This window comes from Saccopteryx bilineata, chromosome 4, assembly GCF_036850765.1.
Source record: "Saccopteryx bilineata isolate mSacBil1 chromosome 4, mSacBil1_pri_phased_curated, whole genome shotgun sequence".
In the NCBI taxonomy this organism is placed as follows: Eukaryota; Metazoa; Chordata; class Mammalia; order Chiroptera; family Emballonuridae; genus Saccopteryx; species Saccopteryx bilineata.
In genome coordinates this window covers 236296868-236324530 of record NC_089493.1, presented here as the reverse complement: position 1 = coordinate 236324530, position 27663 = coordinate 236296868, and the positions used below count along the sequence as shown (strand labels likewise).

The 27663-nt window shown below is 39.3% G+C and overlaps 1 protein-coding gene across 4 annotated transcripts in view; it reads left to right on the top strand.

Annotated features, from left to right (window-relative positions):
• EFNA5 (ephrin A5) overlaps nt 1–27663 on the top strand; it is a 288937-nt gene that overhangs the window by 239099 nt on the left and 22175 nt on the right. For all 4 annotated transcript variants that reach the window (XM_066273964.1, XM_066273962.1, XM_066273965.1 and 1 more), the window contains exon 2: nt 520–812. In XM_066273964.1, the coding sequence (XP_066130061.1) occupies nt 520–812 (293 nt within the window). The remainder of the gene's footprint in view (nt 1–519; nt 813–27663) is intronic.

The following is a 27663-nucleotide window of genomic DNA, read 5'->3' as shown; positions in this document are numbered from 1 at the left end:
TCATTATACATGATTTTAAGAGTGAAAGTAAAACAGCCTGACCTGTGGTGGCACAGTGGATAAAGCATCGACTGGGAACACTGAGGTCGCCGGTTCAAAACCCTGTGCTTACCTGGTTAGGGCAAATATGGGAGTGATTCCTGTTCCTCCCCCTTCTCTCTCTCTCTCTCTCCCCCCCTCTCTTTCTATCTCTTTTCTCTGAAATGAATAAGTAAAGTCTTTGAAAAAAAAAAAAAAAAAGGAAAACAAAATCAGTATCCTTAATACTTTAAATGAATGTGAAGGATTCCATTTATAGGGTATTTTGAAACAAATATAATAGAATTCCTCTGAAAAATGGCTTGTTGTTTCTTTAATTTGGAGCATTAACATTTCAAACCAGGCCACAAATCACAATAGCATGTGACAAAAAGAAATTATAATAAATATTTTTGTCTTGACATTATTAATGGTTCAAACACTGATTCCAAAGAAAAAGCCTTTCCGCTATAAATAACCTCAGCCTTCTTCTCCCCGCAGATTCCAGAGGGGTGACTACCACATTGACGTCTGTATCAATGACTACCTGGATGTGTTCTGCCCTCACTACGAGGACTCGGTCCCGGAAGATAAGACTGAGCGTTATGTCCTCTACATGGTGAACTTTGATGGCTACAGTGCCTGTGACCACACTTCCAAAGGGTTCAAGAGATGGGAATGTAACCGGCCCCATTCTCCAAATGGACCACTGAAGTTCTCTGAAAAATTCCAGCTCTTCACACCTTTTTCTCTAGGATTTGAATTCAGGCCAGGCCGGGAATATTTCTACATCTGTGAGTATATTCAGATTCATGATGTTGTGGGGCAGCTGCATGAATCCAGAGTAATTTTTTACTCGTGTTTTAGAGAATTCCGATGAGCTGGACCCTGCATTACAGATGTCTCCTTGTAAATGCATATGTCAGAGCCCCTAGATACATTAGCTGGGAATTGAGAACGCAGATTAGATTAAAGCTGCAGCGCCTCTCCCCCTATGAAATTGTGTGTCAGCCTGTTCAGTGAACCACTGCTGACTTGGATTTCTTCTAAATGAAAATTGCTAAGACTTCTCCAAAGCTGAGGAAAAGAAAAAGAGATTCCTAAAAAAAAAAAAATTAATGGAAATAATTAAATTTACATAGCTTGGAGTCATTGGATTTCATATTCAGGTGTCAGCAATATCCTTTCAATCATCCACGGTTTCAGTGGAGAAAGCCAAAACTCCTGCAAATGTCAGCATGCTGACGATATATACTCTCTCTGCGCTGAGAAGAAAAGACAATTAAGAGCAGCTGTGTCTTTACATAGGAAAGAGTGTGGAGAAGGATCTAGAAAGGTTCCAAGGGAAGTGGTATGAGTTTCCCACCTGTGAGCATGACGTGAGCCTGTGCTGAGAGCTCTGAGTGTCTCAGCAGACCCCTGTATTCACCACGCTGCCAGTGCTGTTTTCCCAGCAAATACACCAGCACTTCTTAGGCATCCCACTAGTCATGTATTCCAGGCAAAGGCTCCTCAAACTATTGTGTGTAAGGCACCCAGGGTTCCTGTTCCACTGCAGCTTCTGGTTCAAGAGGTTTGAGTGGAGGCCTGAGAATCAGTATTTATGAAGCTCCCAGGTGATGGCGATGCTGCTAGTCCACAGACCACATTTTGAGTTAACCAGGTGCTAGTCCCTGTCTAGTTGAGGCAGCTTGCTATATCTGTGTCTAGATTTTCCTTTAACTAGTATCAAAAATTTAAGTGATCTGGTCTTTCCCACGTGTTTTCACTGTCAGCGGAAGGAGTTCAAAGTTTACTTGTTTAGAAGCACATTTATTGACCAGTGTATCGTGGCTCCTGGCTCAGAAGTATTGGGGGAGGCAAGATGGAAAGATACTCCCGGTCCTCACAGCGTCTAGTAGGGAGCAGACATGTCTGTGGGAAATTAAAGTATAAACAGGCCACTGCTGAAGGGTGAGTGTGGGGAGCAGGGGAACCCTGCTGGAGGTACGCCTCACCTGCGTGAAGAATCGGGACACGTGGCAGCACCACCCCGCATGCTCGGCACCGACTCTCCCCCACCCCCGCTCACCAGACCAAAAAGATGAGGGACATTCTTGTTCTGACTCATTTCAGTCCACTTACTCCTAACTCACAGGCTTTAAGTCTACAAGGGTTTCTAGCTCCCCTTCTTCTCCAGAACACAGAATTTTATAATAAGTCCGATTTCACCATCACAAGGGCGCTCTTACTTATATTGGAATTGAAAGTAAAAGGGAAATTGAACAGTACCAGTTTTATTATTTCAGTGCATATTTTAGTTATTAGTCATGAGAAAACATGTGAAAACCCTGATACTATCTCCTATTTGATCCATAAAATAAGAAAAGGAATATTGAGCCCCACAGATGGAGAAAACACTGGCAGGGAGTGAGTTCTCACGTTCTCCGGCAGCAGGCTCTTGCCTTTTGCTAATTTTTTACTTTGTGAAAGAATCCCATTCAGCAAATGAGAAAAAGGCAAGAGAAGGACTTCCGTTGCGGGACAGCAACTCATTTAAATGCTTAAGTCTAAAATATTATACCCATGTAGGAAGGAAGTATTGCATTTCCAGATGTTCATTTTGGTTTCTCAGGTTAAACAACAACAAAAGCAAAACCCTAAAATGATTATAGAACACTGAGATGGGAAACATACTCACCAGCTAACTTGTTGATCGCATGATTATTAGAAATTACAGATTCCATTGAGGTTCATAAGCAAGATGTTATTCAAATATACCTGTAGTGCTTAGGACTCATTTTTCCTCATTTGTAGTTAAATTCAATATTTCACTAAAAGCCATTATGTGTCTTCTATAACATTCATTTAACAGAATCATTTAACTGTCAAGGGCTCCTGTCAAAGTAATTGTTCCAAAATGCTTCCAAATATCAAGAGCTTTTTGCTGTTCAGCTGAGTTTAACCTGAATTACATTTTTTAATGAAAGGCAAAATAGCACAAAATTAGCAGGGAGATGTTCATTTACAAGAAACACAGTGGCCTGTAGTTGGTTACATTGAATTTTTAACCATGTTTCAGAACCATAAGAGCATCCTTCCCTGTCGTTTTAGTAGTGAAAGGGTTTCCTCTCTCCTGTCACTGCTGAGAGCTGCAGCAGCACAACCAGCGTGGCTCTTACAGATGTTTAATGCGCTGTGGTCATAATTAAACTAAAGGATTCTTAGGGGAGAATTGGCCCTCAGTTGAATTTTCCTTTCTCCTAATATGTGTGGAAGGAACAAAATGATTGGGAAATGGCTCTTTTCACACTTACTACCTCACAACAAGCTCTGTTGCTGATCTCAGGAACAAGCTGACTGCCTACCACTCAATGTTATAAAATGTTTTTACTAGATCAGGGGTACTAGGTCAGTTCTTCAGACTTAAAATCTCCTCCACGTTTTCCAAGAGAGAAAGGAAAGCTATTGCCAAAAGGCAGTGCTGCTTTAGTGTGCTAGAGGAAGGGTTATAGTTAATAGAGACTATGAACCAATATTCATTTATAAACTTGGATTTGTGGGAAGAGGAGTAGTTTTGTTTTTGTTTTTCTTAAATGAGAAGCAGGGAGGCAGAGAGACAGACTCCCACATGCTCTCTGACCTGGGATCCACCCCTGGCAAACCCTCTATGGGGCAATGATCTGCCCATCTGGGGTCATTGCTCTGCAACTGAGCTATTTTAGCACCTGAGGTGAGGCCACAGTGCCATGCTCAGCACCCGGGGCCAACTTGCTTGAATGAGCCATGCCTGTAGAAGAGGGAGAGAGAAGGGGAGGGATGGAGAAGCAAATGGTCACTTCTTCTTTGTGCCCTTACTGGGAATCGAACCTGGGACATTCACACACCGGGCCGATGCTCTACCACTAAGCCAGGGGCCAAGAGGAGTAGTTCTTAATAGGATATCTACCTTGTCACTTAGACTCAGAAAAAAACCAGAAATTAGAGATTTCTTACCAAGTTCAGCTTTATCTTCAACAAGATCAATTTCCTTTTTCATTTTGTTCAGCTATACAAAATTAACAAATAAAGTAGTCAGAAATATCTCATATGAACTTTCCAATTTATTTTATTTTTATTGATTTTAGAGAGACAGAGGAAGAGGGAGGGAGAGGGGGGGGGAGAGAGAGAGGGAAGCATTCATCTGTTGTGCCACTTAGTTGTGCATTCACTGATCACTTCCCTTATGTGTCCTGACTGGGGACGCACCTGCAACCTTAGTGTTTCAGGACAGCATTCTGACTGAGCTAACCTGCCAGGACTTCCAATTTACTTTAATAATGAAATATTCTTCCCAGTTTTAGATCTTTCCTATCTCCCTAGATGACTTTATGCTATGTTCTCCTTTCCTGGGGAACGGGCAGTAGATTAAGTTGTTATGATAATTGATTATTTCTGAGGCAGACTGAACTCATTCTTGAATCTGACAAATGCTGTTTTTAATCTACAGGAGTTATTTTGGTAAGTGATTGGCATACTAAATTACAGAAAGTTGGGGGTGTTTCTGTCAGGGATAGAGCTGCTAAACTGCCCGTCGATGGGTTATGGCAATAGTCTTCCTAAGGCAAAGAGTTATTTTAGAAACTTCAAAAATACTCATTTTAGAAACGAGTCTCATAAATACTAACCAATGAGTACAGGTTTGAAAGAAGTTTTGCTGTTGCTATTTTTAAATGAGAAGAGGCAAAGGAAAATAAGGACACAAAAAGTAATTTTTGGAAGTCAGTAGAGACACTGATTTTGAATGTCCTCTTTTGTAAAGTATGGAAAAATGAATCCCAAGCCCTTCTCTTGGCTTAACTGGCTATACGATCTTGGCTACATCATTCAGTCTCAGAATTTCTAATTGCACATCGGTAAAATAAGGTGGTTTCAACACAGGATTTCAAATCTTCCTTGGAATTTTAATATCCTAATCTTACTGTACTTTACTGAAGAGTCGGCACCACTAGGGTGAGAGAGAACATATGTTGAGAGAGAACGTATGTAACATGGCTCAGCCCAGCCTTTTCCTTACTTAGTAGGCTTTCAGAAAATGCCCGTTAAAGGGATCTCATTAGGGGAAATGCAGAGTGGAGAGGCCTATGAGGTATTAGAATTATTAAATCCCTGCCACCCCATTTAACCCACCATCATCTGTCGTCTCCACTAGTGTAGCAGACACCTATTTTCTTCACTTGAGTCACCACTCTGTCAAAGCCCTCCAGTGACTGACTTCCTGTCTCACCACAAAAAAAATCCAGTCTCTAGCTTGGCCAACAAGGTTCTCCTTGGCAGGGACGCCCCTCTCACCACTCTCCACCCTGTTGTCCTGCTCCAGCCTCCTGCCCTCCTTCCTGTCCCGCATACCTGCCCCCCCTTCTCTCTGCCTGGGGATCTCATTGCCTCGGGCATCCATATCCTTGGCTCTCACTTTCTTAAGTCTACACTAAAAAAAGTATCAGTCTCTTCTGTTCTCCCTGTATAAAGAGAACACCTCTATCATTCTCTACACTTTTACCCTGCTTAATATTTCGTCAAGCCCTTATCACCCCCATCATCCCTTCACAATTCTTTCTGCTCTGTGCCCTGCATTAAGTTGTTTGGTACATTGTAGATGCTTAATAAATGAGGATAACCTGGTTTACTTAGCACTTACTCTGTTTCAGGCAGTGCTCTCTGTACCCTACAATTCTCAAAACAGCTCTGCATTTTACAAATAAACTGAGGCACAGAAAAGTTAGGTAACTTGAAAAGGGTTTACACAGGAAATGGAGTGACTAAGCAACTAAAAGGAAACAAAGATAGTCCTACATACCAAATTCTTGAAAAGCAAAAAAATAAAACAAAACAAAAAAACCCATACTTGATAGTGTCTTTTTAAAAGGTTAGAAACTACTGGCACTACTGTTTAGGAAATATCACTTTACAAACTGCTAGGAACCCAAATCAGATAGTAACAAGATATGTTTTAAACACATTTATGAACTTGCAGCTCCCCAAAGGAAACTTTCCATCTCCAGAATTCAACTGTATCTTCCTAGATGTTTGACCCTTTTAATATGATAACATTAGAAGCCAGAGAAGTTGTATTTCAAAGCAATTCTTTTTAAATTTACTCAATATTCAGCATGCAGACTGAATCATGATTCCACACTAGATTCAGGAATTACTGAGTTTTAATGAGACCTACAATAAGGAGGACAAATGCCATTTTTTGAAGGTGATACTAAAATGTCAGAATTACTTGAGCATTTACTATATCTAAGGTATAGCTTATTTTCTTCAAAAGATCCTCAGAGCAATGAGAGTTTATATTCTCAGCACCTAGATGGAAACCAGGCGTTTCTGGAAATTATTAGGAAATATACCCTTCCTAAACTTATTGATGAGTAAACTTGAATACACATGTTCTCCTTTATATTGGTATGGTGATAGAAGTTTAGAGCTGAAAAATGTCTATTTCTTTGATACTAGAATCCTGTAAATCTCATAACTGAAAAGAACTTTTGGGGAGCTAAAGACTTCTGCTTCAATCTTTTTTTGTGTGTTACAGAGACAGAGAGGGACAGATAGGGACAGACAGACAGGAAGGGAGAGAGATGAGAAGCATCAGTTCTTTGTTGTGGTACCTTAGTTGTTCATTGATTGCTTTCCTGTATGTCCCTTGACTGGGGGGCTACAGCCAAGTGAGTGACCCTTTGTTCAAGTCAGCAATCTTGGGTTCAAGCCAGTGACCATGGGGTCATGTCTATGACCCCATGCTCAAGTCAGCAACCCCATGCTCAAGCTGGTGAGCCCGCGCTCAAGCCAGCAACCTCGGGGTTTCAAACCTGGGTTCTCTGCACCCCAGTTCAACACTCTATCCACTGCACCACCACCAGGTCAGGCTGCTTCAGTCTTATTGGAATGCATGATTTTCAAAATTAGAAAGAAAATCATGAGGACAGTCTATGTTACTAGGGGCATCCTTCTTAAATCTGTATAATAACTTGAATGCAAGGTGGGTAAAAGCTAATTCTCTGCTTTATGTACTTTAATTAAAAGTTTACAGTTTTAAGTTGTGAAGCACTTTTTGTTTTAGATTTTATTTATTGATTTGAGAGAGAGAGAGAAGGGGAGAAGAGCAGGAAGCATCAACTCATATTTGCTCTTTGTATGTGCCTTGGCCGGATAAACCCAGGATTTTAAACTGGTGACCACAGCATTCCAGGTCGATGCATTATCTGCTGTGCCAACACAGGTCAGGCTGTTGTGAGGCAGTTTTAATATGTGTGACACACATCTGAAACTGACAAAATAAGTAACCTAAATTCCTACGATTTATCTTATTGAATTGATCAAGATTAACTTCAGAAATCATTTGTACAATATAGTCACTGACTATTCTTTAAAATGTATAAGAATATTCAAGCAAATCCAGAGACTATTAATGTAAAGAAAGTTCATCACTTGCCAACTGGTTATGTTCCAAAAGCTTATCTGCAGGTGCATCATTTGGAACTTACAGTGTAGTTTCTCATAGAACTGCTTCTAAAATCAGCAAGTTCTCCATAGGGTGGGGAGTTACTTAACCATCATACTGATTTAAAATGTATATTTTTAACAAAAAATAGTAGAAAGTTATATATAAAAGAGTTGTCCAATAAATATTGAATGAATAAATTCCATAATAGTAAACTAAACAGAACAAAAAAAATTAAATTTTTATTTCTTTACATGTTGGTGTTTGAGAAAAGCACATCAGTTAGAAGCTCTCGGTTTTACTGCACCCACTGCAGCAGGTCCCTAGTTTTCCTCCCTCCCTTCCTGCTTCCCTCCCTCCCCTCCCTCTAAGTATTTTATTTATTGATTGTGGAGTGAGTGAGAGGGAAGTGGGGGAGGGGTTGGAAGCATCAACTTATAGTAATTGCTTCTCATATGTGCCTTGACTGGGCAAGCCCCGGGTTTTTAACTGGTGACTTTACCATTTCAGGCTAATGCTTTATCCACTGTGCCATCACAGGCTCTCTAGTTTCTTAATGATTTTTATCATATGCTGAGGATATATTAAACCAAAAGAGGGAATGGATATGATTTTCTTTAAAGGCACAGATTCCGGTAAATGCAGTCTTGAGCTCAAATCCTTTTAATAGCTATGTGACTTTGAGTAACTTAACTACCTTTCTTTATCTGTAAAATGGGTATATAGTAATAATTTATTATAACAATTTTTATTATTTTCAAGACTCAATTAAAGAAGTATATTTTTAAGGACTAGTTGACTACCCAATAGATAAATTATCCACATTCAAAAATATTTGCATCCTTTGAATTGTTAAGGCAACTTGAAGAGTCCTGAATAATATTGTAAATTAGTAAAAAATTTCTTAAGTGTCTCATATTCACATTTTAAGTCCATGCCTTTCTCCTGAAGGAATTACATGCTAGGGTTATATATGCAGAGGGCAGCCTCCATTCCCTTTTGATGTCCGGCTCCTCAGCAGCTTACTGTAGAAATCTACATTAATGATTATTTGTATCCTGACAGCTCACACCAATCTGCCTTTTTTTCTGAGTTCTTATTGAAACAGAAGAGTGTCAAAACGGCACATTTATCAAAGCAAGCAGTAATCTTTTCCATCTTTCATAGTCTTTTACTTTTGCAGGGGAGGTGACCTGTAAGTACAATGTACTTTCTTAAAATGAACAACTCAATATTTGCTTCAATGTGTGTGCATTTTGCTTTTATTACTGAAAAGTGTTTTTGATTTTTGAAGTCTCATTCTAGCATTAAATGCTCTAGCATATATTTCAGCTGAGATTCAAGGGGTTTATAACTGAAATTTCTAAAAGGGCTGTTTTTCTCTATTAGTTCACCCTATGTAATTTTTTTTAGGTATGTAGACTCAGATCATGGTATTCAGCTAGGCCTATTTGTATTAATAGAGAAGGAAGTTGAAGGGCAGTGTTAGAACATTTTAATACCTTTTTTAAAAAAATTGATTTTAGTGAGAGGAGAAGGGGGGGAGGGAGAGAGAGAGTGAGAGCGAGAAAGAAACCTTGTTTTTGTATGTGCCCTGACTGGGGATGGAACCAGCAATCTGAGCTTTAGTACGGTGCTCTAACCAACCGAGCTACCTGGTCAGGGCTAAATTTTATTATCTTGATAATGAAAAAGAGAATATGGCACATGTCAAATAATAATTGTTCAGATATAGATATAGAGTGTGTCTTAGTCACTAAAATCTGTAGGGTTTGGGGTTTTGGGGGGGTTAGTTTTGTTTTATTTTGAACATACAATGGAACAGTTTTTCTCCATTTGGACACTGGAAGTTTATGTGGGACTAGATCAGATTTCTTCCTGAAAATAGTCATTCTATCCCCTTTATATATTTCCCATGGTCTTTAGTGAACCTGTAAGAATGTACCTTTTTATTTAAAGAGTTTTCATGAATTGTGTTTGTTTCAAGTTGTCCCTAGCCATCTTTTAGAAAAGCAAGAATGAATATCAAGGGCTCTTAAATGAAGGTTAAATAAAGAACAAGAAACAGGATATTTAAGGACTTCAGGATATTTTTCTGTGTTAATTGTAAGTTTTTCTTCTGAAAATGGTTGTTTATAGTCAGGTGCCGTTACCTTCTGCACGAGATGCCCAGCTCCGGCCCGGCGGGAGCGCACTCGCCTGCCGCATTTCAGGTAGTCTGAGTAACAGCAGAGGCGGAGAGGCAGTTGGTAGGAACACAGGATATTTGAAAAACACTTCATTATTTTGTCAATTTGGGACAAATTTTTGGTCATATGGGGAGAATTTTAAAGAGAAATGTGTGTCCTGTTAAATGCCTTGACTAAAGGATAAGGTACTGTTCAAAAGAATGAGGGATGAATGCCAGCCACGTGTGCAGAAAGGAAAATGGAGCAAGCATCGCTGCTTCATAGGTTTGGACTTTAGCAGCACTCTTAAAGTTCTCAAGGGGAGCCCTAAAAGCTCTTGAATCATTGGAGCTTGATGAAAATTTATGCTATCAGTCATAAAAAACCAAAGACTCCTAAATAGTCTTCCCATTGTTTGAATTTTTTAAAGGTTGTAATGCTCAGATAAGAAGCTCAAAAACCAAACAATTTTTATCTGTGCTCCTTTTATGAATTCAAAATGCTATTATAAGACTGTGGCAATGTGCCGTGTTCTGACCTCCTACGGAGGAAGAAGGAATTAAGTCACCTTTTGCTTCCTGTTACCCCACTGAGACTAAATGCTGAAATGGAAACAAATTAAAGGATTGTTCTTTTTATCCCTAAATGTCAACTGTGGCCACATCTCCTAGAGAAATAATACACCTGATTAATTGTGTAATTTCACAGGGAAGCAGTAATTCTCAGCCTTATAAACATGTAAGGTACTAATTTGATTTCCGAGTTAACTGAAAACAGTTTAATGAGCAGCTGCATCCTTATGTATGTGCAGCGTTACAGAGAGCAGATGCCAAGAGAAAGGGAAATAACACACTGGTGACACTTGGAATAACTGTTTATACTTCATTGACTTCAGGTTGTCAGCATGCTATTCTGTGTTTCCCTTAGTAACTTATTAAGGCAACTGAACTCCAGTGTGATGCTGTCTAAGTGTCATTTGTTGTAAATTACACAAGCATGCACTCACTGAACGCACAGTCAATCTTCAGAAAAAAACAATACTTCTTCACTTAGACCAAAATCTCATCCGTGAGACATACCCACAGAGTGAAAGGTGAATCCCTGAGCATTGTGCGTGCTGGAAGAACCGTATTTGTTCTTTCATCGGAAGAAATACTATTTCTACAGATTTTCCCACTCATCTATTCTTGCTCTATTTTAACAGAATGGTTGTGAAACTCTTGGTTTGAAAGTTGTCATACAGCCTCACAGTAGGCTTATATTATCTACAGAGTTCTTTATGAGGAAATATAAATCACCACAAATGAGACTTTTCACAGCCAGAGATATGTGGAAATTTGTGTCAGTGCTTTGCTGGCTTGCTAAAAAATATCTCTAGGCTCCGAAGCTCTCTCACAACTCATCCTGCTCTCTACCCTTTTGGGAAGCAGTTCTCAAAACTTGAGATTTATAGTCCAGAGAGCTGATAGTGGCTATAAAGTTTTCTATTTTCTCTTTTCTTTAATATTAATGCAGAGAACGAGGCGGTATCATTCATTATTTTAGTTCATGAGTATCCTGTAGGCTTGAAATATGGTTTCTGGGGATATGGCTTACCTCTGCTTAATAGGGGAAATATGTGGACTTTGGCAACGGGCTTCTTTTCCACTGAAAACTCACATTAGAACCAGAGCTTTAATATATATGCTATGTCCAGGTTTGGTTTTAAAATTTAATGCTTTACAAAATATAAATTCATTCTGAGCTCCAAAAGTAAAATATCATGAATTAGAGAATAGCTAGCCAGTCTATTGTTATTAGAAATTGGAATATCTTTTTAAATTTTATTTATTGATTTTAAAGAGAGAGTGAAGTAGAGAAAAAGAGAGAGAGAAGCACTGATTTGTTCTTTCACTTATTTATGCCTTCATTGATTGATTCTTATATGTGTCCTGGCCGGGGATCGAACCTGTGCCATTGGTGCATTGGGTTGATGTTTTAACCAATTGAACTACCCAGCCAGGGCTTGGAATGGTATATTTTCATTTTATTTTTTCAGAGTTGTACAATATTTCTAACTAGCTCTATCTACATTAATGTTAGGTAAGTCTTAGTTTATAGTTAGCACTCCCTTTTGCTTTCAAATATTTAAAAACAAGTAATGTCTCTGAATCATTAAAAAAGAATACACATTATTGTTATTTTAAGCTTGTCCAAATCTTAGTAGTTACAGTATCTGGCTTCTAATGTAAATTTTCATTTTCTAATATATTTGTACAAAAAATTTTTTTAAGCTAATCATACACTTAAGTCGATTATCATACACCCACACTGAAATCTGAATTGATGAAGTTTCCTGGATGTTTTGCTTGAAAAGTTTCGGTGGGTTCTCAACCTTGAATTCAGAGCTTTCTCTATGCTTAATTTATAAGGCAAAAATCTAACAAGGAGAGTAAATAGAAGCCAACAATATGAACAAGAATTCTATGTTTTTTTGTTTTTTTTTACTTTTAATAGATCATTTAAAGTTCTTGCTATATACACTGGGGGCAGTTCAATTAATTTTGAGACCATGTAATAAATACTGCAATGATTTAAATGAAGTTTAGCTATTATTGTTCAGTTAGCTTTTTTGCTAAAGGCTTACTCATACTTTGACCAATAATTCTTCTCTTCACAATTGTTCTGATCATCATAATTTAGCGATTTAGCATTTATTGCAAGTTTTCTATGTGTCAGACACTGTATCAAGCACTGTACTTGCTTTAACTCGTTGAATCCTTATCTGTGATGTCATTGCTATTATTATTCCTAATGTATAGATAAGAAAACTGAGGCTGAGAAGAGGATATGTAAATTGCCCAAGATTATGTAGCTTGCAACAGAGTTAGGATTCAAACCTATGCAGTTTGATTACAAATCTAAGCTCTTTATTCACTTACTTCATAATAAATATTTTAAAGGAAGTTAAAAGGAGACAAATTTCATGTATCCTTGGCAAGTTATTATGTAAGTCCTACCTATACACTGGAGTTTAAGGCAGACCTAGTTCAAAAAATGCTAGTATGACCTGAAGAGGAACAACACCTCTTGTTAGCTAATCCCTGAGATGCACACCCTTGGAGGTGTGTGGGTTTGTAAAACAAAAGAGAGCACTACCAAATGGTGCGTGGGGTCAGAGCCTGAAGACAAAGTAAAGTGGGTCGTCCACTCTCCCTACCTCAGTTGTGATGAAGACATTCAGTGGTTAGCAGGACCTGGAAATTTATGTGCCTTTGGTACCCTGAGTCATATTTTCAGAGATTTAAATTTGATTAACAGAAGCAGTAGCACAGGTCGGGCTTCAGGCATTGCTGAGTATATTGCAAAACCTCGTCTCAATATCACAGTTTGTTAATATGACATGTTGGGGATTGTCTTACCTTGTCCTTCAGCTGCACAGCGGCTGCAAACGATTGTTTCAATTATAGTTGTTGTTGTTGCTGCTGCTGTTATTTAAAATCCACCAGCTTTTCAGACTTGTCCACAAATTCAAGCAACAGGAGTAGGGATTCTACAAGGGGGAGTGCCCAATTTGAGAATTTATAACATTTGAAATCTTTAGAATGGAGTTCAGCCGTGTGCAGGCACCCAAATTTCACACAGGAGGGGGTCATGGCCTTGGCTCTGGGGGCAGTTGGCAGAGCTGTGGGGACCACTGATGCCCCCCAGAGGACATGTTCCACACAGATCCCGTGGCTGTCCTAACTCACCTGCCCCCCTCTGCTGCTGGAAACTCAGGAGAGCACAGACTGGGGGATCAAGGACAAGGCAGGTGTGACTACAGTGCAGGGGGAATTCCTGGCAAATAAAATGGTATTGGTTGGGCCAGATTGTGGAGGGCCATTAATGCTGCTCTGAAGAGTTCGGGACTTTTCTAGCGGGCCACAGGAAGTAGTCTGTTTTTTAAGGTGATACTGATTTGGGCCTTATCATGTAAATACATTGAAATAAGTTGTTTTAGGGCTAGATGCTGACTGGTTATAATAGCTAACATATAGTGAATACTGATCGATTATACAAGTTTCTGTGTATTATCTCATCCATGCCTGATCACATCACTGTGTTTAAGCACTATTATTGTTCCCACTTCACAGATAAGGGACCCGAAGCACAGTCAGGTCAAATAACTTGTCTAAAAATCACACTGCTCCTGTGTGGGTTCCGATGGAACAGAGGCATTCTGACTCCAACATTCATGATGTTAACTCTTTTCCATGTGTGCCAAGTGATGCTCAGACACTTATCCCACAAATAGAACTGGTCTTTGTGAAGAAATTATCCTATTCTCAGAGGTAGGATGGCCCTTTATCTGAATTCCTATTGTTTCTCTATTGCCTTTAGCTTCTTTGCCGTGGCTGCAGAGTTTTAATTTTTTTTCATTGCTTTTATGATGTTTTTATTAAGTGAAATTGCTAAATCAATAACATTTGCTGGATTATTAATTCAATCAAGTGGCAGAATCTCTGACTTTTGGATATGAAGTATTAGTGTGTTATTAAAGTTCATTTTAGAAGATTTATTGTGACTATTTCCTGAAATATTTATATTCAAAATGCTATATAAATCCATTTATTAAAGTCTACTTGAGCTGTTGATACTTGTACATCATTAAATTTGTAGAAAATCTGCAGTGGCTATAGAAGGCTACACTTCAGGAGTACATGTTACTTTCTCATTGGGCACACAGTTCATTAATACCCCTTGAGCTATGTTTGCCCATCAGGCCAGTGTGGGAGACACCATGGAGGGACAATAGGATATACTCAATGTAATCTTTGTCCTCCAGGAGCTTATAGTCCAGTGTGAGAAAATATTTATCCATGAAAATAACAAAAAGAGAAATAAAGTAAATTACAAGATTGACACTTTATAACAAAAAGGGAGAGAAGATTGCTTCAGATGGAAGACATTAAAGATTGGAAGTGCTGACTTGAGGGGCAAGGTGTAATTCAGATTTTAGAGCTTAAGACACCATCCTAACTTTAGTGACTCACCTGGAGAGGGAAGTAAGATGCAGATGCTTGAAACCAACTTCCCCCAAAGGCTTATTCATTACATTGAATGAGGCTGCAGTAGGGGTCTTCATTTTTAACAAGCTTTCCAGCAGTTTCTTCTGTAACTTATCTTTATTCCACACTTTGGGAATATTGGCTTAAAGTGAGTATAGATGTGTCTGAAATCAAGGCAAGGAAGAAGTGGGTACTGGAAGCTCTGCGTGAATGGGATAGCATCATCAGCGGTGAGCAAAGGCAGTCTTTGTCATGCGAATGTTTGTATAACCCAGGGAACACTGGCTAGAGAGAGACCAAGCTAGTATAAGGTAAAGACTAAGACAAAGATTCTGGGAATCGGCTCCTTCACAACAGTGATAACAACGCTTTCATTCTCACTAAACAAACTGTCTCATTTGCTGTCTCTGTAAATATGATACAATTTCAACAGGCTAATGCAAACAAGAGTCAGGTATAACCCTTTGGGGGTTTTGTAGTTTTATACAATTAAAAAAATTTTTTTTGTAATAAAATGAATTCCTTTTTACAAAGTGATAAGCTATGTGAGAATAAGAATCAGAAAGCCACATAAAAATAGAGAAGAAACAGGCAAGATATTTAGTAATAAAATACTAATTTTGGACCCACCTTTTAGAAGGAAGATATGTGCTTGGGGAAAGTGGACAGAATAGTGAGTAGTTCCTGTAATATTCTATTTCTGTAATACCAGGTTGTTGGAAGGCACATCGAAGAAGTGGGTGCCTATTGTCTGTGACCTTTGTGCTTGTCAGTTTATGTTCTCTTCTCCCTGCTGTTTAGTTAGAGTCTGATGAAAAAGGAGTCTATCTAAATGGAGCCATGATTTGGTTATGATTAAAGGTCAACAGAGATGTATATTTAATCACTATTTACTACTGATGCATTGGGTTAGACAGCAATCATTTTTAACCATATAATATGTCCTGATTCCTAAAAATAAGACCATTATTTAATAGGTTTCTTTTAAAATTATTGTTTAGAGAAATAGATTAGATGAGAATGAGGAGATCTGGGTCGTGACTTCATCACTTGTCAGGTATGTTAATTTGGGAAGGAGATTTCAACCCATGCCTCAAGCTTTCCATATTGAAATGAGTTAAACTGCTAGTTTTAATAAATGGTATTCTTAATATTGATATTTGAAAGGCAATTAGTTACTTTCCTAGTTTCTGTCGAAATTAATGATAGCTTCCATGACAAATTTTTATGGGTACTTTGAATTATACATTTGCATGTGTCAAAAATAGTTTCTATCATCAACTAGTTTGAAATACACTGGTGGTCAGAAATAGCTTACTGTCATTTACTCACAAGGGCATTTTTCTCACATTCTTTACAGAATCAAATATGACCAATATATATTGTCACTTTGCTTTGGTTCATTTAGAATGTTCTACAGTGGTAAGGATGCAAAAATGCCAGCCTGTCACTTAGAGAACCACTCTTTGGTCACATCCAGGTCTGCAGTGGTCAGTTGAATTTGTACAAAATATTTTTGGTGGCTAAATAGAAAATGCTGTACAATCAGCAAGTTGTATGCACCTGTTTTCTCCCCATAGCGGCTTATACCTGAGAAACATTGGGAAAATGTTCTTTTCTAAATTGAAAAACTCAGCTGTAGCCTAAATGAATGGGATAAATTATCTTTTTCACAATTATCCATTAAAGGGAGAATTAGAATTAATATTAATCACAGATGTTTCATCAAGTTTTATTATGAGCCAGATTGACTGCCAAAGTGCTTTCTGGAAGACATTTTTTTTCCCTCCCCCAACCTGTTACTGAGAACAAACTGTTATTATGGATCCTTAAATAAAGATTAATGGTTTTAGCAATTCATTTGAGGGAATCTATATATTACTGTATATTCTACTTTAGTTAAAAGCATATCTGAAAAGCGTAGCTAGTCACCTCTCTGATAACATTATAACATAAAGACACAAAGTAACATAATTCTTTTCATCATTAGAAATAGATAAACTAATTAGCAGCCCAAGGTTCATATCACCTGATTCATATTTTAAAATTTTTGACAAGCTTTGTTTATACATAAAGGAAGCAAAATGTCTATCTAATCCTGGTATTTTAGCAGCTATATTTTTATCTATCACTTTTAAATTATTTTAATATTACGTTTTATGTCAACTCTTCCTGAACTAATTCATTACCAGCTGTGTGACCCTTATAATAATGATGGATATTTAATAATTCCCCATGCATTTTTCAGGTACACCATAGACGAGTCCTATATTCACTTGTAAATAGTATTTATCAATTCTAGCTAATTGAAACAAAAAAAATACATAAAGAAGAACTTTTCCTTATGAAAGACATTGAATTTTTTTTTTTTAAGTAAGAAAGAGAGGTAGAGAGAGGGACAGACAGGCTGGAAGGGAGAGAGATAAAAAGCATCAGTTCTTCATTGTGGCCTCTTAGTTGTTCATTGATTGCTTTTTCATATGTGCCTCTACTGGGGGGGGGGCTTCAGAGCGAGTGACCCCTTGCTCAAGCTAGTGAGCTTGGACTCAAGCCAGAGACCTTGGGGTCATGTCTGTGATCCCATGCTCAAGCCGGTGACCCACACTTAAGCTGGTGAGCCCGCGCTCAAGTTAGTGACCTCAGAGTTTCAAACCTGGGTCCTCAGCATCCCAGTCTGATGCTCTATCCACTGTGCCACCGCCTGGTCAGGCAACATTTACATTTTTTTAACTAAAGACCTCAGGATGGACCGAAGGCAAGGCTGGGGAATCTAGAACACAGGAACAAGTGGATGATGAGAATGATCTCAACAAAACCCAGCCATTTGATTTTCTCAGCGCCAGCATGTCTCCATTCCTGTGTCACTCGACGCTGGGTTTAGGTTCCTGGGGGAAGGAATTTGATTGACATATATGCCTTCCCTTTCAAAAGAATAAAGAGCACCTTGATTGACAACCCCACCAAAACTACATGGAATAAGGAGAGAAGAGTTCTTCAAAGTTTCTGTAGTTTTTGTTTGGTGTTTAGCCTAAGGAAGATAGGCAGAGATGCTGAATAGGAAAGAAGAAGCATAGCCAAAAGAAGCCTGTATTTCAGTGACAAATAGTAGTGTAAAATATGAGGAATTATTCAAAACAAGGGAAAAATCTATGTAATAAATTCTTGAATTACAATAGGGCCAGATCATCAATTTCACATTTATATTTCTAGTTTGTTGTACAGTAATATTTTATCTTTGGTAGTTTTGCAGGCTTTGCTTTGTTCTAACAGATTAACGAATGACTCATTTTTCAGTTAGGATTTCTCTCACATTTAATTGATTTTCTTTCTTTTAATGGAGATAATAAGAAAAAGCAGACTCCAGACAAATAATAGAAAGTAACCTATTTATTTATTTCCAGCTTTATTTAATTGATGTCAACAGAATACAAGAAATGTAGTGGAGTGGGTTATGTCCCATTTCTGCCACTGCCCAACTCTCAGATCTGGGGTCAGTCATATGACTGAATCTGTTTATTCAAAATTAAAATGAGGGGGTTGGGCTAGATTGGGGATCGCACGGTGTCCCAGGACCAAGAAAATTATTAAGATGTTACAATTTCTGATGTCAATTTCAAGTTAAGTTTGAGAAATTCTGGGTATAAATAAAGTTATTTTTTTCCTTGCAAGACTTCTTGGGGCCTTAAATTTGAGACTATGCTTTGTAACTTTTCAAAGAGAGTGATACAGTATATACTACTGTTCACCAAACTTTCTAGACTCTGGAGCCCTTTTTTTTCATTGGAGCATCTTGCAGGACCTTACTTTCAGGGGATGTGGTTAGATTATTTATAAAATCCTATTCAGCTTTAAAATATACTAAGCATATACTTCTCAGAATCCTGAAAAATATGAAATCTATTTTAATCATTCATCATGTAGCACTTTCCATCTAGTCAGCATAAACAGACTTTCTGTAGAGTTCAACCCACATGCTTGCATCTAATCCTCATTTGAGATGAGCAACAAATATAGGCTAGTCGTCACTTCCTTCAGAGATTCATGTGTCTATAGCGAGTTATGCCACTTATATTCCTCTGACTGTTCCGATGAGAGCTGTTTTAACTTCTTAAAATAACTTGTGTCACTTTTCTGGTCATATTTTACATGTACATCTAAAACATGAACACAGCACTTTGATTGGATCTGACAGACAAGTGGGCCATTCGGACACACGCTCCATTTGTAGCCTGCTGGGTTTTGTTTTCCCCGGGTGTCACAGACCTGTGCTTACTCTGCCCTTCTGTTCCTTACTGAACTTCATCACACTTCGACAGAGCATTTCACTGCCAGGACTAGTCATCCCACCCAAGTACTACTACTTAGAATCTTATTCTCCACCCATCGCACACCCTTTGATGAAAACGTTGAAGAATAACTGAAAAACGATTGGGGGGGGGTGTTAGAAGAAGGGAGGCACTCACTCATATGCCTTCCAACTTGATCCTAAACATCAAGAACTCTATTTTTGCAACGAATAACTAGCCAGTTTCACACTCCCCATCACTATGATAGTCTTCGCACCTGGCACCTCATTTTTCTACAAAAGGCGTCATGCTGCCCAGGTAGCTGCTCTGGGGCATTGTCCCTACTGCACCCTCACAGGTGCTCCTGCTCCCCCACAGGCCTGTGTGGAAAGTGCCCCTGCTGCTTTGGGTCATTAGATTGTGCCTGCTGGGCCCAAAGAGTCCCCAAAGCCTGGATGTCGTAAGCAACTTTAGGATGGAGCTATATACAGGGGCTTCCTGCTCTGATAATATGCAATGAAATGTGAGGCCTAGTCCCTGCCCCATGAGTTCAGCTCCTTGGGTGAACATGGCTAGGTTTTCAGTAAATGCTTCTTAACTGCCTTGTGTCTGATACTGTCTTCTAATTAGCCAGTCATTGTATGCAGATCGCCAAACGGCCCTAATTGAACTTGTACCCTTGGAGGCATTTAATTTCTTGTGTTGAGTTTGATACATAGAAATTAGCACCTTGGACTAGGGCCTTTGGTTCAGAGCTGATGGAACCACCACCCCAGAGCCTCCAGCCTCTGTCTACATGTCAAGCTCCTTGCTTCTTCAAGTTCTTTCTCTCTGAAATGTGAGGTCCTGAGGGCGGTGACTATGGTTCTCTTCCTGATTATAAGCGGAGGGCACAGTAAGGGGAGGAGAGATGGGCGAAGGATTCCAGCAGAGCCCACCAGGCTTTCCCAGTGAGGACCTGGCTTTCTGGAATCGAACATATGTGCAGACTTAAAGAAAATGACATGGCAGATACTGCTAAGTATTGTTTAAATTATGCTTTCCATTCTGGAGGAATTTTGCAACTGAAATGGGGTAGAAGGAAATAATTAATGTTGATTTTATCCCCTTGAGGAACTGTGAACAGGCCTATATCATTTTATACAAGCATGACATATGAAAATTAGGATTTTGCAAAAGATAAATTGCAGAGTGATCATCCCATTTACAGATATGGAATTCTTTTTTTTTCAATGGCCCTGGAGCATTTTTTAAATAATTTCTAAAAATCCAGTTTACCTGTAGCATTCAGGATCAAGTTGACTGGTTGTAAGGAACAAAAGTAGTTGGAATTTTGGAAAAGATAGCTGTAGGTAGGGGGGAAGCACATTTCTTTGAGAGGGGGTTGAATTTCTCAGTGCCTGAATATTGAGAGAAAATTTTACTAACTGTTCTTAGCAAGATGGTGGCGGCAGCGGTGCTTATGGGGGGGGCTGGTTTGTGGGTGTTGTATTGCCGAGGGCATCTTGCTGCAGTAGCTCTGGACTTGACTGATGTTGCGTGTGTATAACAGAGCCCTGTGCTGTGTAGAGAATGGGGGCTGGTAGCTACTTATGAGAAGTAACAGTTCTATAACTTCATTAGTTTTTCAAATTAGTATCACAGGCAGCTCCCACTTTTCACTCCTGTGCTCTAGAAATAGAATCATAAAGCAGAGAGTTGTAAAGTGTCTCCCATTTTCCTGCAGGCGTAATACCTTAATGGTCTCTGACCGTATATTTGAGAAAAAATAAATCATAACTATGACCAACCTTATGAAGATACAGTAGCCATAACCTTCCACAGTTATTTAAATTAGTAAAATTCTACTCTTTCCTATAAAAAGGGATATAAATGTATCATACACATTGATTTTACGTGCACTCTAAGGAATACGTTCAGCAAATAAAAAGTTCGACTAAACTGTTTCATGAATTTTAGCAGAATTAGCTATACTGTAAATTCATTAAATACTTAATTCATAATAATTTAGGTCTTTGTATTTAAAAGGAACTTTGGGGATGATTTCTTTGCCCTACTTCTTTCTGTCCTCAATAGTTTGGATGAACTATTTTCTTTTTCTTTTTTTTTTTTCTTTATTTTCTTTTTCTTATCCTTTTTTTTTTTTTTTAATTTGGATAAATGTCCCTAGGCCAGATCAGCTTATTCAATGTCCTCGTGAGTCAGATGAACTTCGAGGGGTTACTTGGCCTCTCTGAAATGTGAAGCTCGGTTTCTTCACCTTGTGAAAGGAGGATGCTGAACTAGATGGTCCCTAAGGTTCACGGCCTTGGGTGTTGTGATTCAGTGATTGGAGCTCACGGGTTGGCCTAAGGGTCCAAAAGTGCTCAGTGTGCAGGATGGTGGTCCGTGAGATCTGCCCCCTGGCCTGCGTCACCCACCCTGTAGGCATCCTTGGGCTACTCAGGGCTGCTGCCGCTCAGCATTACTCCAAACACCAACAAAACCCCGACCTCCCTCTGGGACTGGATGCTCAGCTGGTGTTCTGCAGCCAGCCGCCCTTGCCCTTCATGGGAATGCCTTGAAAACAACCACTAGGTTGTTAGTAGAACCTTTTTCAAAGATACTTTAAAGTTATTTTCCTTTATGCAAATATGTTTTAGTGCATCTTAATTGAATTTGGAAAAAAAAATAACCCTACTCTCTCTGGAAAAATAAGCCACTTACTCAAATTCATAGCAAGTTAAGGACCTACTTACAGTGCAGGAAAGTCACATGCCTGCTCAGTTATTGGCTTGTTTTGTTTCCTTTCTCTACTCCAAACTTGTGATTTTTGTGGGCATTTATCAGAAGCAAACATGCATTTTCCTGTGGTGACCTTGGCTTTCATTCATTTATCCTTCTTTCCTTCCTTCATTCAACAGATGTTTATTGAGTTCCTACTGCTGTCCAGATAGTATTTTAGACTCTGAATACAGTAGAGAAAAAAGCAGGCAAAAGCCCTGCTTTGTGAGAACCTGCCCTCCACTGGGGAGCAGGGCTGGGGAGAGGAGTAAACAACACATAAATATGAAACGTGTCAGGTCGTTGGTAAATGCTGCTATCAAAAAATAAAACAGCAAGGAGACTGGAGAATACAAAGGTAGGGAAATTGTTATTTTATATGTATTTAACATTAAAATACAAATATACTTAAATATGTACTTATAGGGTGCTCTATCTATATAATTATGTGTAACATAGGGTGGTCAATTTAATTCTATAATATATGGAAAGAGAGAGAGAGAGAGAGAGAGAGAGAGCAAGCCCAGCAAGGGCCTTTCTCACCTGCTCACACACGAGGGGGGAACTGAAAGGAGGGAGGAAGGAAGTCATGTGTCTCTGGCAAAAGGGCACTCCAGTCAGAGGAAACAGCACCAGGGGCATGAGGAGAGGTGCTGCTGCCCCACGGCTGGAGTAGGATGACAGGGGCTGCTCTGTGAGTGTGTGCGAGGGCGTGTGATGGAGGGCATGGTCATGCTAAAGATCTGGTTTTTCACTGAGTGAGTCGGGAGCTGGGGACCCTGGAGGGTTGTGAGCAGAGGAGTCACATGATCTGACTCAGGTTCCACCAGGACCACTCAGGACTCTTGTTCATCTGCCCAGAGTGGAGCAGAATCCTTTGCTTCTCTGAATAGAATCCTATGGATTCTTTTGGTTAAGGCGAAGAATTTTAGGAAAATAGATGATGCAAGAAAAAGTTCTGTGTGCTGGTGAGCAGGATGTTTATAGGTCAGATACCTACATTATAAGATTAAAAAAAAAAACAGAAATATACAAAGTTGCCCTCAGTGTAGCTCACTAATGAATCCATGAAATTATTGAATTTAAGGTAAAAATTAGTGACTCTGCTGCAATTGTTATTTTTCTGAGACATCAGGAAAGGCTGTTGGCTCTGTCTATATATAAATATCCAGGTGGTTTTGGGCTCAGCAAGCCCCCTCCTCAAGAAAGAATGCCCCCAGTTGGATTTTGGACAAGAGGAATTTCTGCTTTCCATTAATTTTGGTTCTTGTACCACAGAGTTGTCAGCTAATTTACTCCTTCTCTGGGCCAAGGCACCACGGAGGTAGAGCTGGCAAGAGCTGCCCAAATGCCAAGGGAGGCCGTGACGTCAGGGACCGCAGTGCCAGGCTGGGAAACCTCTCCTTTCACGGGGACTGTGTGTACAGGGGGCACTGCCAGTTTTCCTCGTTTTTCTCTTTGGGACATCGGGTTACTGTTTTGTTTCCTGTTTTCTCCTACAGCAGTGCATGTGGGTCCTCAGGAATACATCACTTACAGTAATATAAAATGACAAGACTTTTTCTCAACATTACCTGATTAGGAAGGCTGCAGAGGGCGTGTCCCTGCAGGCAAAACCCCCATTGGGTTTTCTTACCGAAACTGACTGTGAATTCTTAAGGTGACACAGTCAAGTTCTACCAAGTTTTAACATAACCCGGACTTTTTTTGGAAGGATTTTAAGAGCTTCTGGGAAGTTATGAAACACATTTTTGAAGTAGGGCAGTCATGAAGAAAAATATGATTTATACCATAAACTGAGGTTATAGAGTTTTGGCATCAGCAAGACTTGGATGTGAATATCCACTCTGCCGCGCACTAGCTGTGTATGTCATCAGTAGCTGCTATCACTCTAAGCCTCGGTTTCCTCGTCTCTGAAATGAGGATAATATTACCTGCCTGGCAGGACTGTTCTGAGGATTAAATTTACTAAACCTGGCACAGTGCCTGGTACATAGAACTAGTGGATAAATGGAAGCTATTATAATAATATTATTCATCCTGAAATGAAGTTCCCTCCCCCCAAGCTCCATATCAATTAAGAAATAATTTCATGTTTCTAATTTGTGTTTGGTCAGGTTAAATAGAGGAAAAGAAACATTATGGGGAAATAATATTCTGGAGTATTTGCTGCCAAAAGAATCCTAAAATATAAAAATATAGGTCTTGTTATTAATCCCTTAAAACAATCATTTCATAACCCTTCTGCAAGGGATTTATTGATTACAGCATCCATTTGGAAATGCTAAACTAATGAGAACTTGGCTATTAGTTGTGATAATGGTTTATCGTTTCAAGCATGCACCGTGTGTACTTGTTTGGCCTCATTTCAAAATAATGCATTATTTCAAGTTCATTTCATTTCTTGAAAACGTCCTTATGATTAAGGTCATGCTTTGGATTAAAGGAGTAGTATTCCTATCCATCACCTAAAATAAACTAGAAGAAACTTTTTTTCCCCAGAAATTGCATAAAGGGGTCAGAAAGGCTTCTCAGCCTCTGATTTATCTTTTGATGCTTATGCTTGATTGTTATTCCATATTAAGGTTTATTTTCCCCTTTAAAGTAGCTCTGCACAGAGAGAATATACTGCTAAATACTACTGCAAGGAAATGTTTACAGATGCAAATGACTTCTATTTAGGGAACTCGTGATTAAAACATGAAAGATTGTGGCACTAGAAAGCACATGAATAACCTTTGAAAAGTCTCACAATAGAACTGAATATGGGATATTTATAATCTAGGGTTACAGATATAAGGGTTCGTGTGACTATGTATATTCAATGAGCTGCAAAGGGCCTCAAATTGAGACTCATTAGTCTAAATTTACTTTTCTGTAATTTAGATAAATTAACTGTTCTATTATTGGGAAACTGTAACGTGGAATGAACTAAAAGGCCAGTGCACTAGAATGAGCTAGTGTTAACATTTACCTGCAACAGGTGAGCCAGACAGTCTCCACAATTGTATCTTTCGGATAAAGACACCATATGTTTCCTGTGAGTTCTTCATGGGGCCATTGCCATCTCTCCTGGATGCTTTGAGGCTCAGAAGTGTATTTCATTATTTCCTTGTCCTACTGCTCACAGAGCAGGCTGCTGATAAAGTCAGGAAAATCTGTGATCTTTAGCATACATATTTTTTCAATTTGTATGTACCCAGAGAAGATCCGCTCTTTGGTTTTTTGTTTTAAAGACTAACCTCTGGGGTCATTCAAGAGATGAGTACAAGTTGTGTGTCTCATTTTGGTGGAAAGCCTGTCTTTCCCTCTCGGGTGGAGTGAGCAGTCCCAGCTCCTGCCCTGCGCCTGGGTTCTGGAGAAGGGCCTGGCTTAGGCCCTGGCTGAGAGGGGAACTAATGAACATGTCATGCGCATCTCGAGTTTTCTGGTCTCTGGCACAGCTGTGGCACTTTACCCCCCCTGCTGGGAGGCACAGCACGCTGGCCATTTGTTGGCAAGTTCATATTTCACACTGCAGGGAATTGAAATGATTGAACAGACAGGAGAAGAGTCTTATTTGCAGTAGCCTGCGTATCCCCAGACTCTGATTTGGCATAAAACATCTGCTTCATGATCTGCTTTAAGGCCAGTTCCTTTCCTCCTACAAAGGTTACGACTTCAGGCAAGCTGTGCTTCCCCTGGCAGGAGGAAATTTGCCCGAAGACTTGATTTAGTCAGAATCAAAGCATTCTGCCACAGAATTTCTTTTTTCAATTATCTCCAAAGAGGCACCCAGGCTTTAAATGTATCAGCATCATAAATGCAGTGAAATAAGGCAGACGCTCCTTTCCCTAGCTGCTAATAACAAGGAGAGGTGCATATGCACTTGTGCATCCACACCCGGGAGCCTCGGAAACTTACCTATCTGCCAATCCACCCATCTCGGCAACAGCCCGTTGTTGTGTTTTGGCCCATCGGCAGGGTAAGCAAGCACTCACGTTGGTTTAAACTGTAGTGTTTACATCTTTCAGATTATAAAAGCAATATTATTATTTTTCATAGTGAGGAAGCACCATATAGCCTATGTTTTGTGGTATGATCCTAATTACTACTTATATTTACCCACGTGATTTTGTTGTGCGTAGTCTTATATTTCGTTCAAGGCAGCCCTCACTAGCCTTACAGACATATACAAAATTAAATCCTGGCATTTTATTATGCCAGGGCAATTAGATGCCATCGTCGTAATGAGAAGCATGACATCTTCATCTCTCTACTCTATATTTTCATGTTGTTTTAATGCACACATTCACCAGGCTTTTATACAATCTTCCTCCTTACGTGTACGTGCACACGCACACACACACACAACCCTAATTGAATATCTGCATATCTCCCGAGCAGTCCTGTGGGTGAAACCATGTATTCATCATCTTTAGTTCTTAGGCCACTTTGGTTTAAGAGTAAGAACTATTGCTTTTATGAAGTGCCTTTTTCTATAAAGTCAAAACCTCACAGCAGTGCACAGAAAGCCGATGGTATAAAGGAGCTAAGTAGAGTCTTTAATAGAGAGAGCTGGGTTGTAAGTGTTTTTGTTCCTATGGAGCAGATAGATTTGGCTCCATCTGTTCCATATTCATAACAAAGGAGCGTACTTACAGGAGGGCTGACTTCCTAGAGCCGCCTGGTAATGATCTTTTCACCAGAATGAAAGCATCTGAACCCAGTGGCTTGGCCCCGTGAAAAGCAGCTAGCAGGATTGCCCTTCAGAATCCCAATTTCCTTGTAACTCAGGTTGACGTAAAATTTCCCGAAATATAGAATGAAAAAAAAAAACCCGACCAATTTCTCATCTCCTCGCAGCACTGTGTAGTTGGGAAGTTTATAATGTATGAGTTTTACCACCCCCTCTGGCAACCAGGAAAGATTTGCAATTAGATAGCACGGGGGGATGTTTGCACTTTGAAGAATCTAAAGATATCACAGGGGGCCTGACCAGGAGGTGGCGAAGTGGATAGAGCATCGGCCTGGGACACAGAGGACCCAGGTTTGAAACTCTGAGGTTGCCAGTTTGAGAGTAGGATCATCAAGATGACTACGTGGTCACTGGCTTGAGCCCAAAGGTCACTGGCTCGAAGCCCAAGGTCGCTGGCTTGAGCAAGGGGTCACTGGCTGGCTGGAACCCCCTGGTCCAGGCACATAATGAAGAATTGTTGCAGTGAAGAATTGTTGCTTCTCATCTCTCTTCCTTCCTGTGTGTATGTGTGTGTGTCTCTCTCTCTCTCACTCACACACACACACACACACACACACATAAAAGATATCACAAGAAAGGGATATTCTTCACATTTTAAAACTATTTCTGCTCAGACTTTTTAAATCTTTTTAAAACTGGGGTTAATGAACAGAAATATGAGTTACACCAAATAAGAAAAAACCCCTGTTGAGTTTTGTAATTAGCAAACTCAAAGCCAATTTCAGCTGAGACCTCTTCGATTAAAAAGATAAGTTGACCCAAGAGTATGTACTTTTTCTTCTAGTAAAGCAGAAGAAAAATGGAGTGAATTTCTTTGCCCCAAATAGAGAGCTATACAAAAAAAACAACAAACCCTGTCTATTTATGACATGTAGACTCAGCACTGAAATGTATACAATACCTTAAAAATTAAATAAATAGGACATCAGTATTAATATTATAGCCGGTGGCTGGAATACTTGTATTTATATGCTAGTTTCATAATTTCTTAAGAAATAGAAACATACTTTGAAGAATGATTATCCTCTTCTCCATTCTGTGGACTTTTCAACTACTAGGAGCTCCTAAAAATATTTCATTGATTTATGTAATATACTTCATGTTAAAGTTATAATTGTAATTCATCAACCTTTTATCATCCATTTTGGTACCATCTGTGCATTATTTGCTTACTAAACTGGGGGTTTTGGCAAATCAA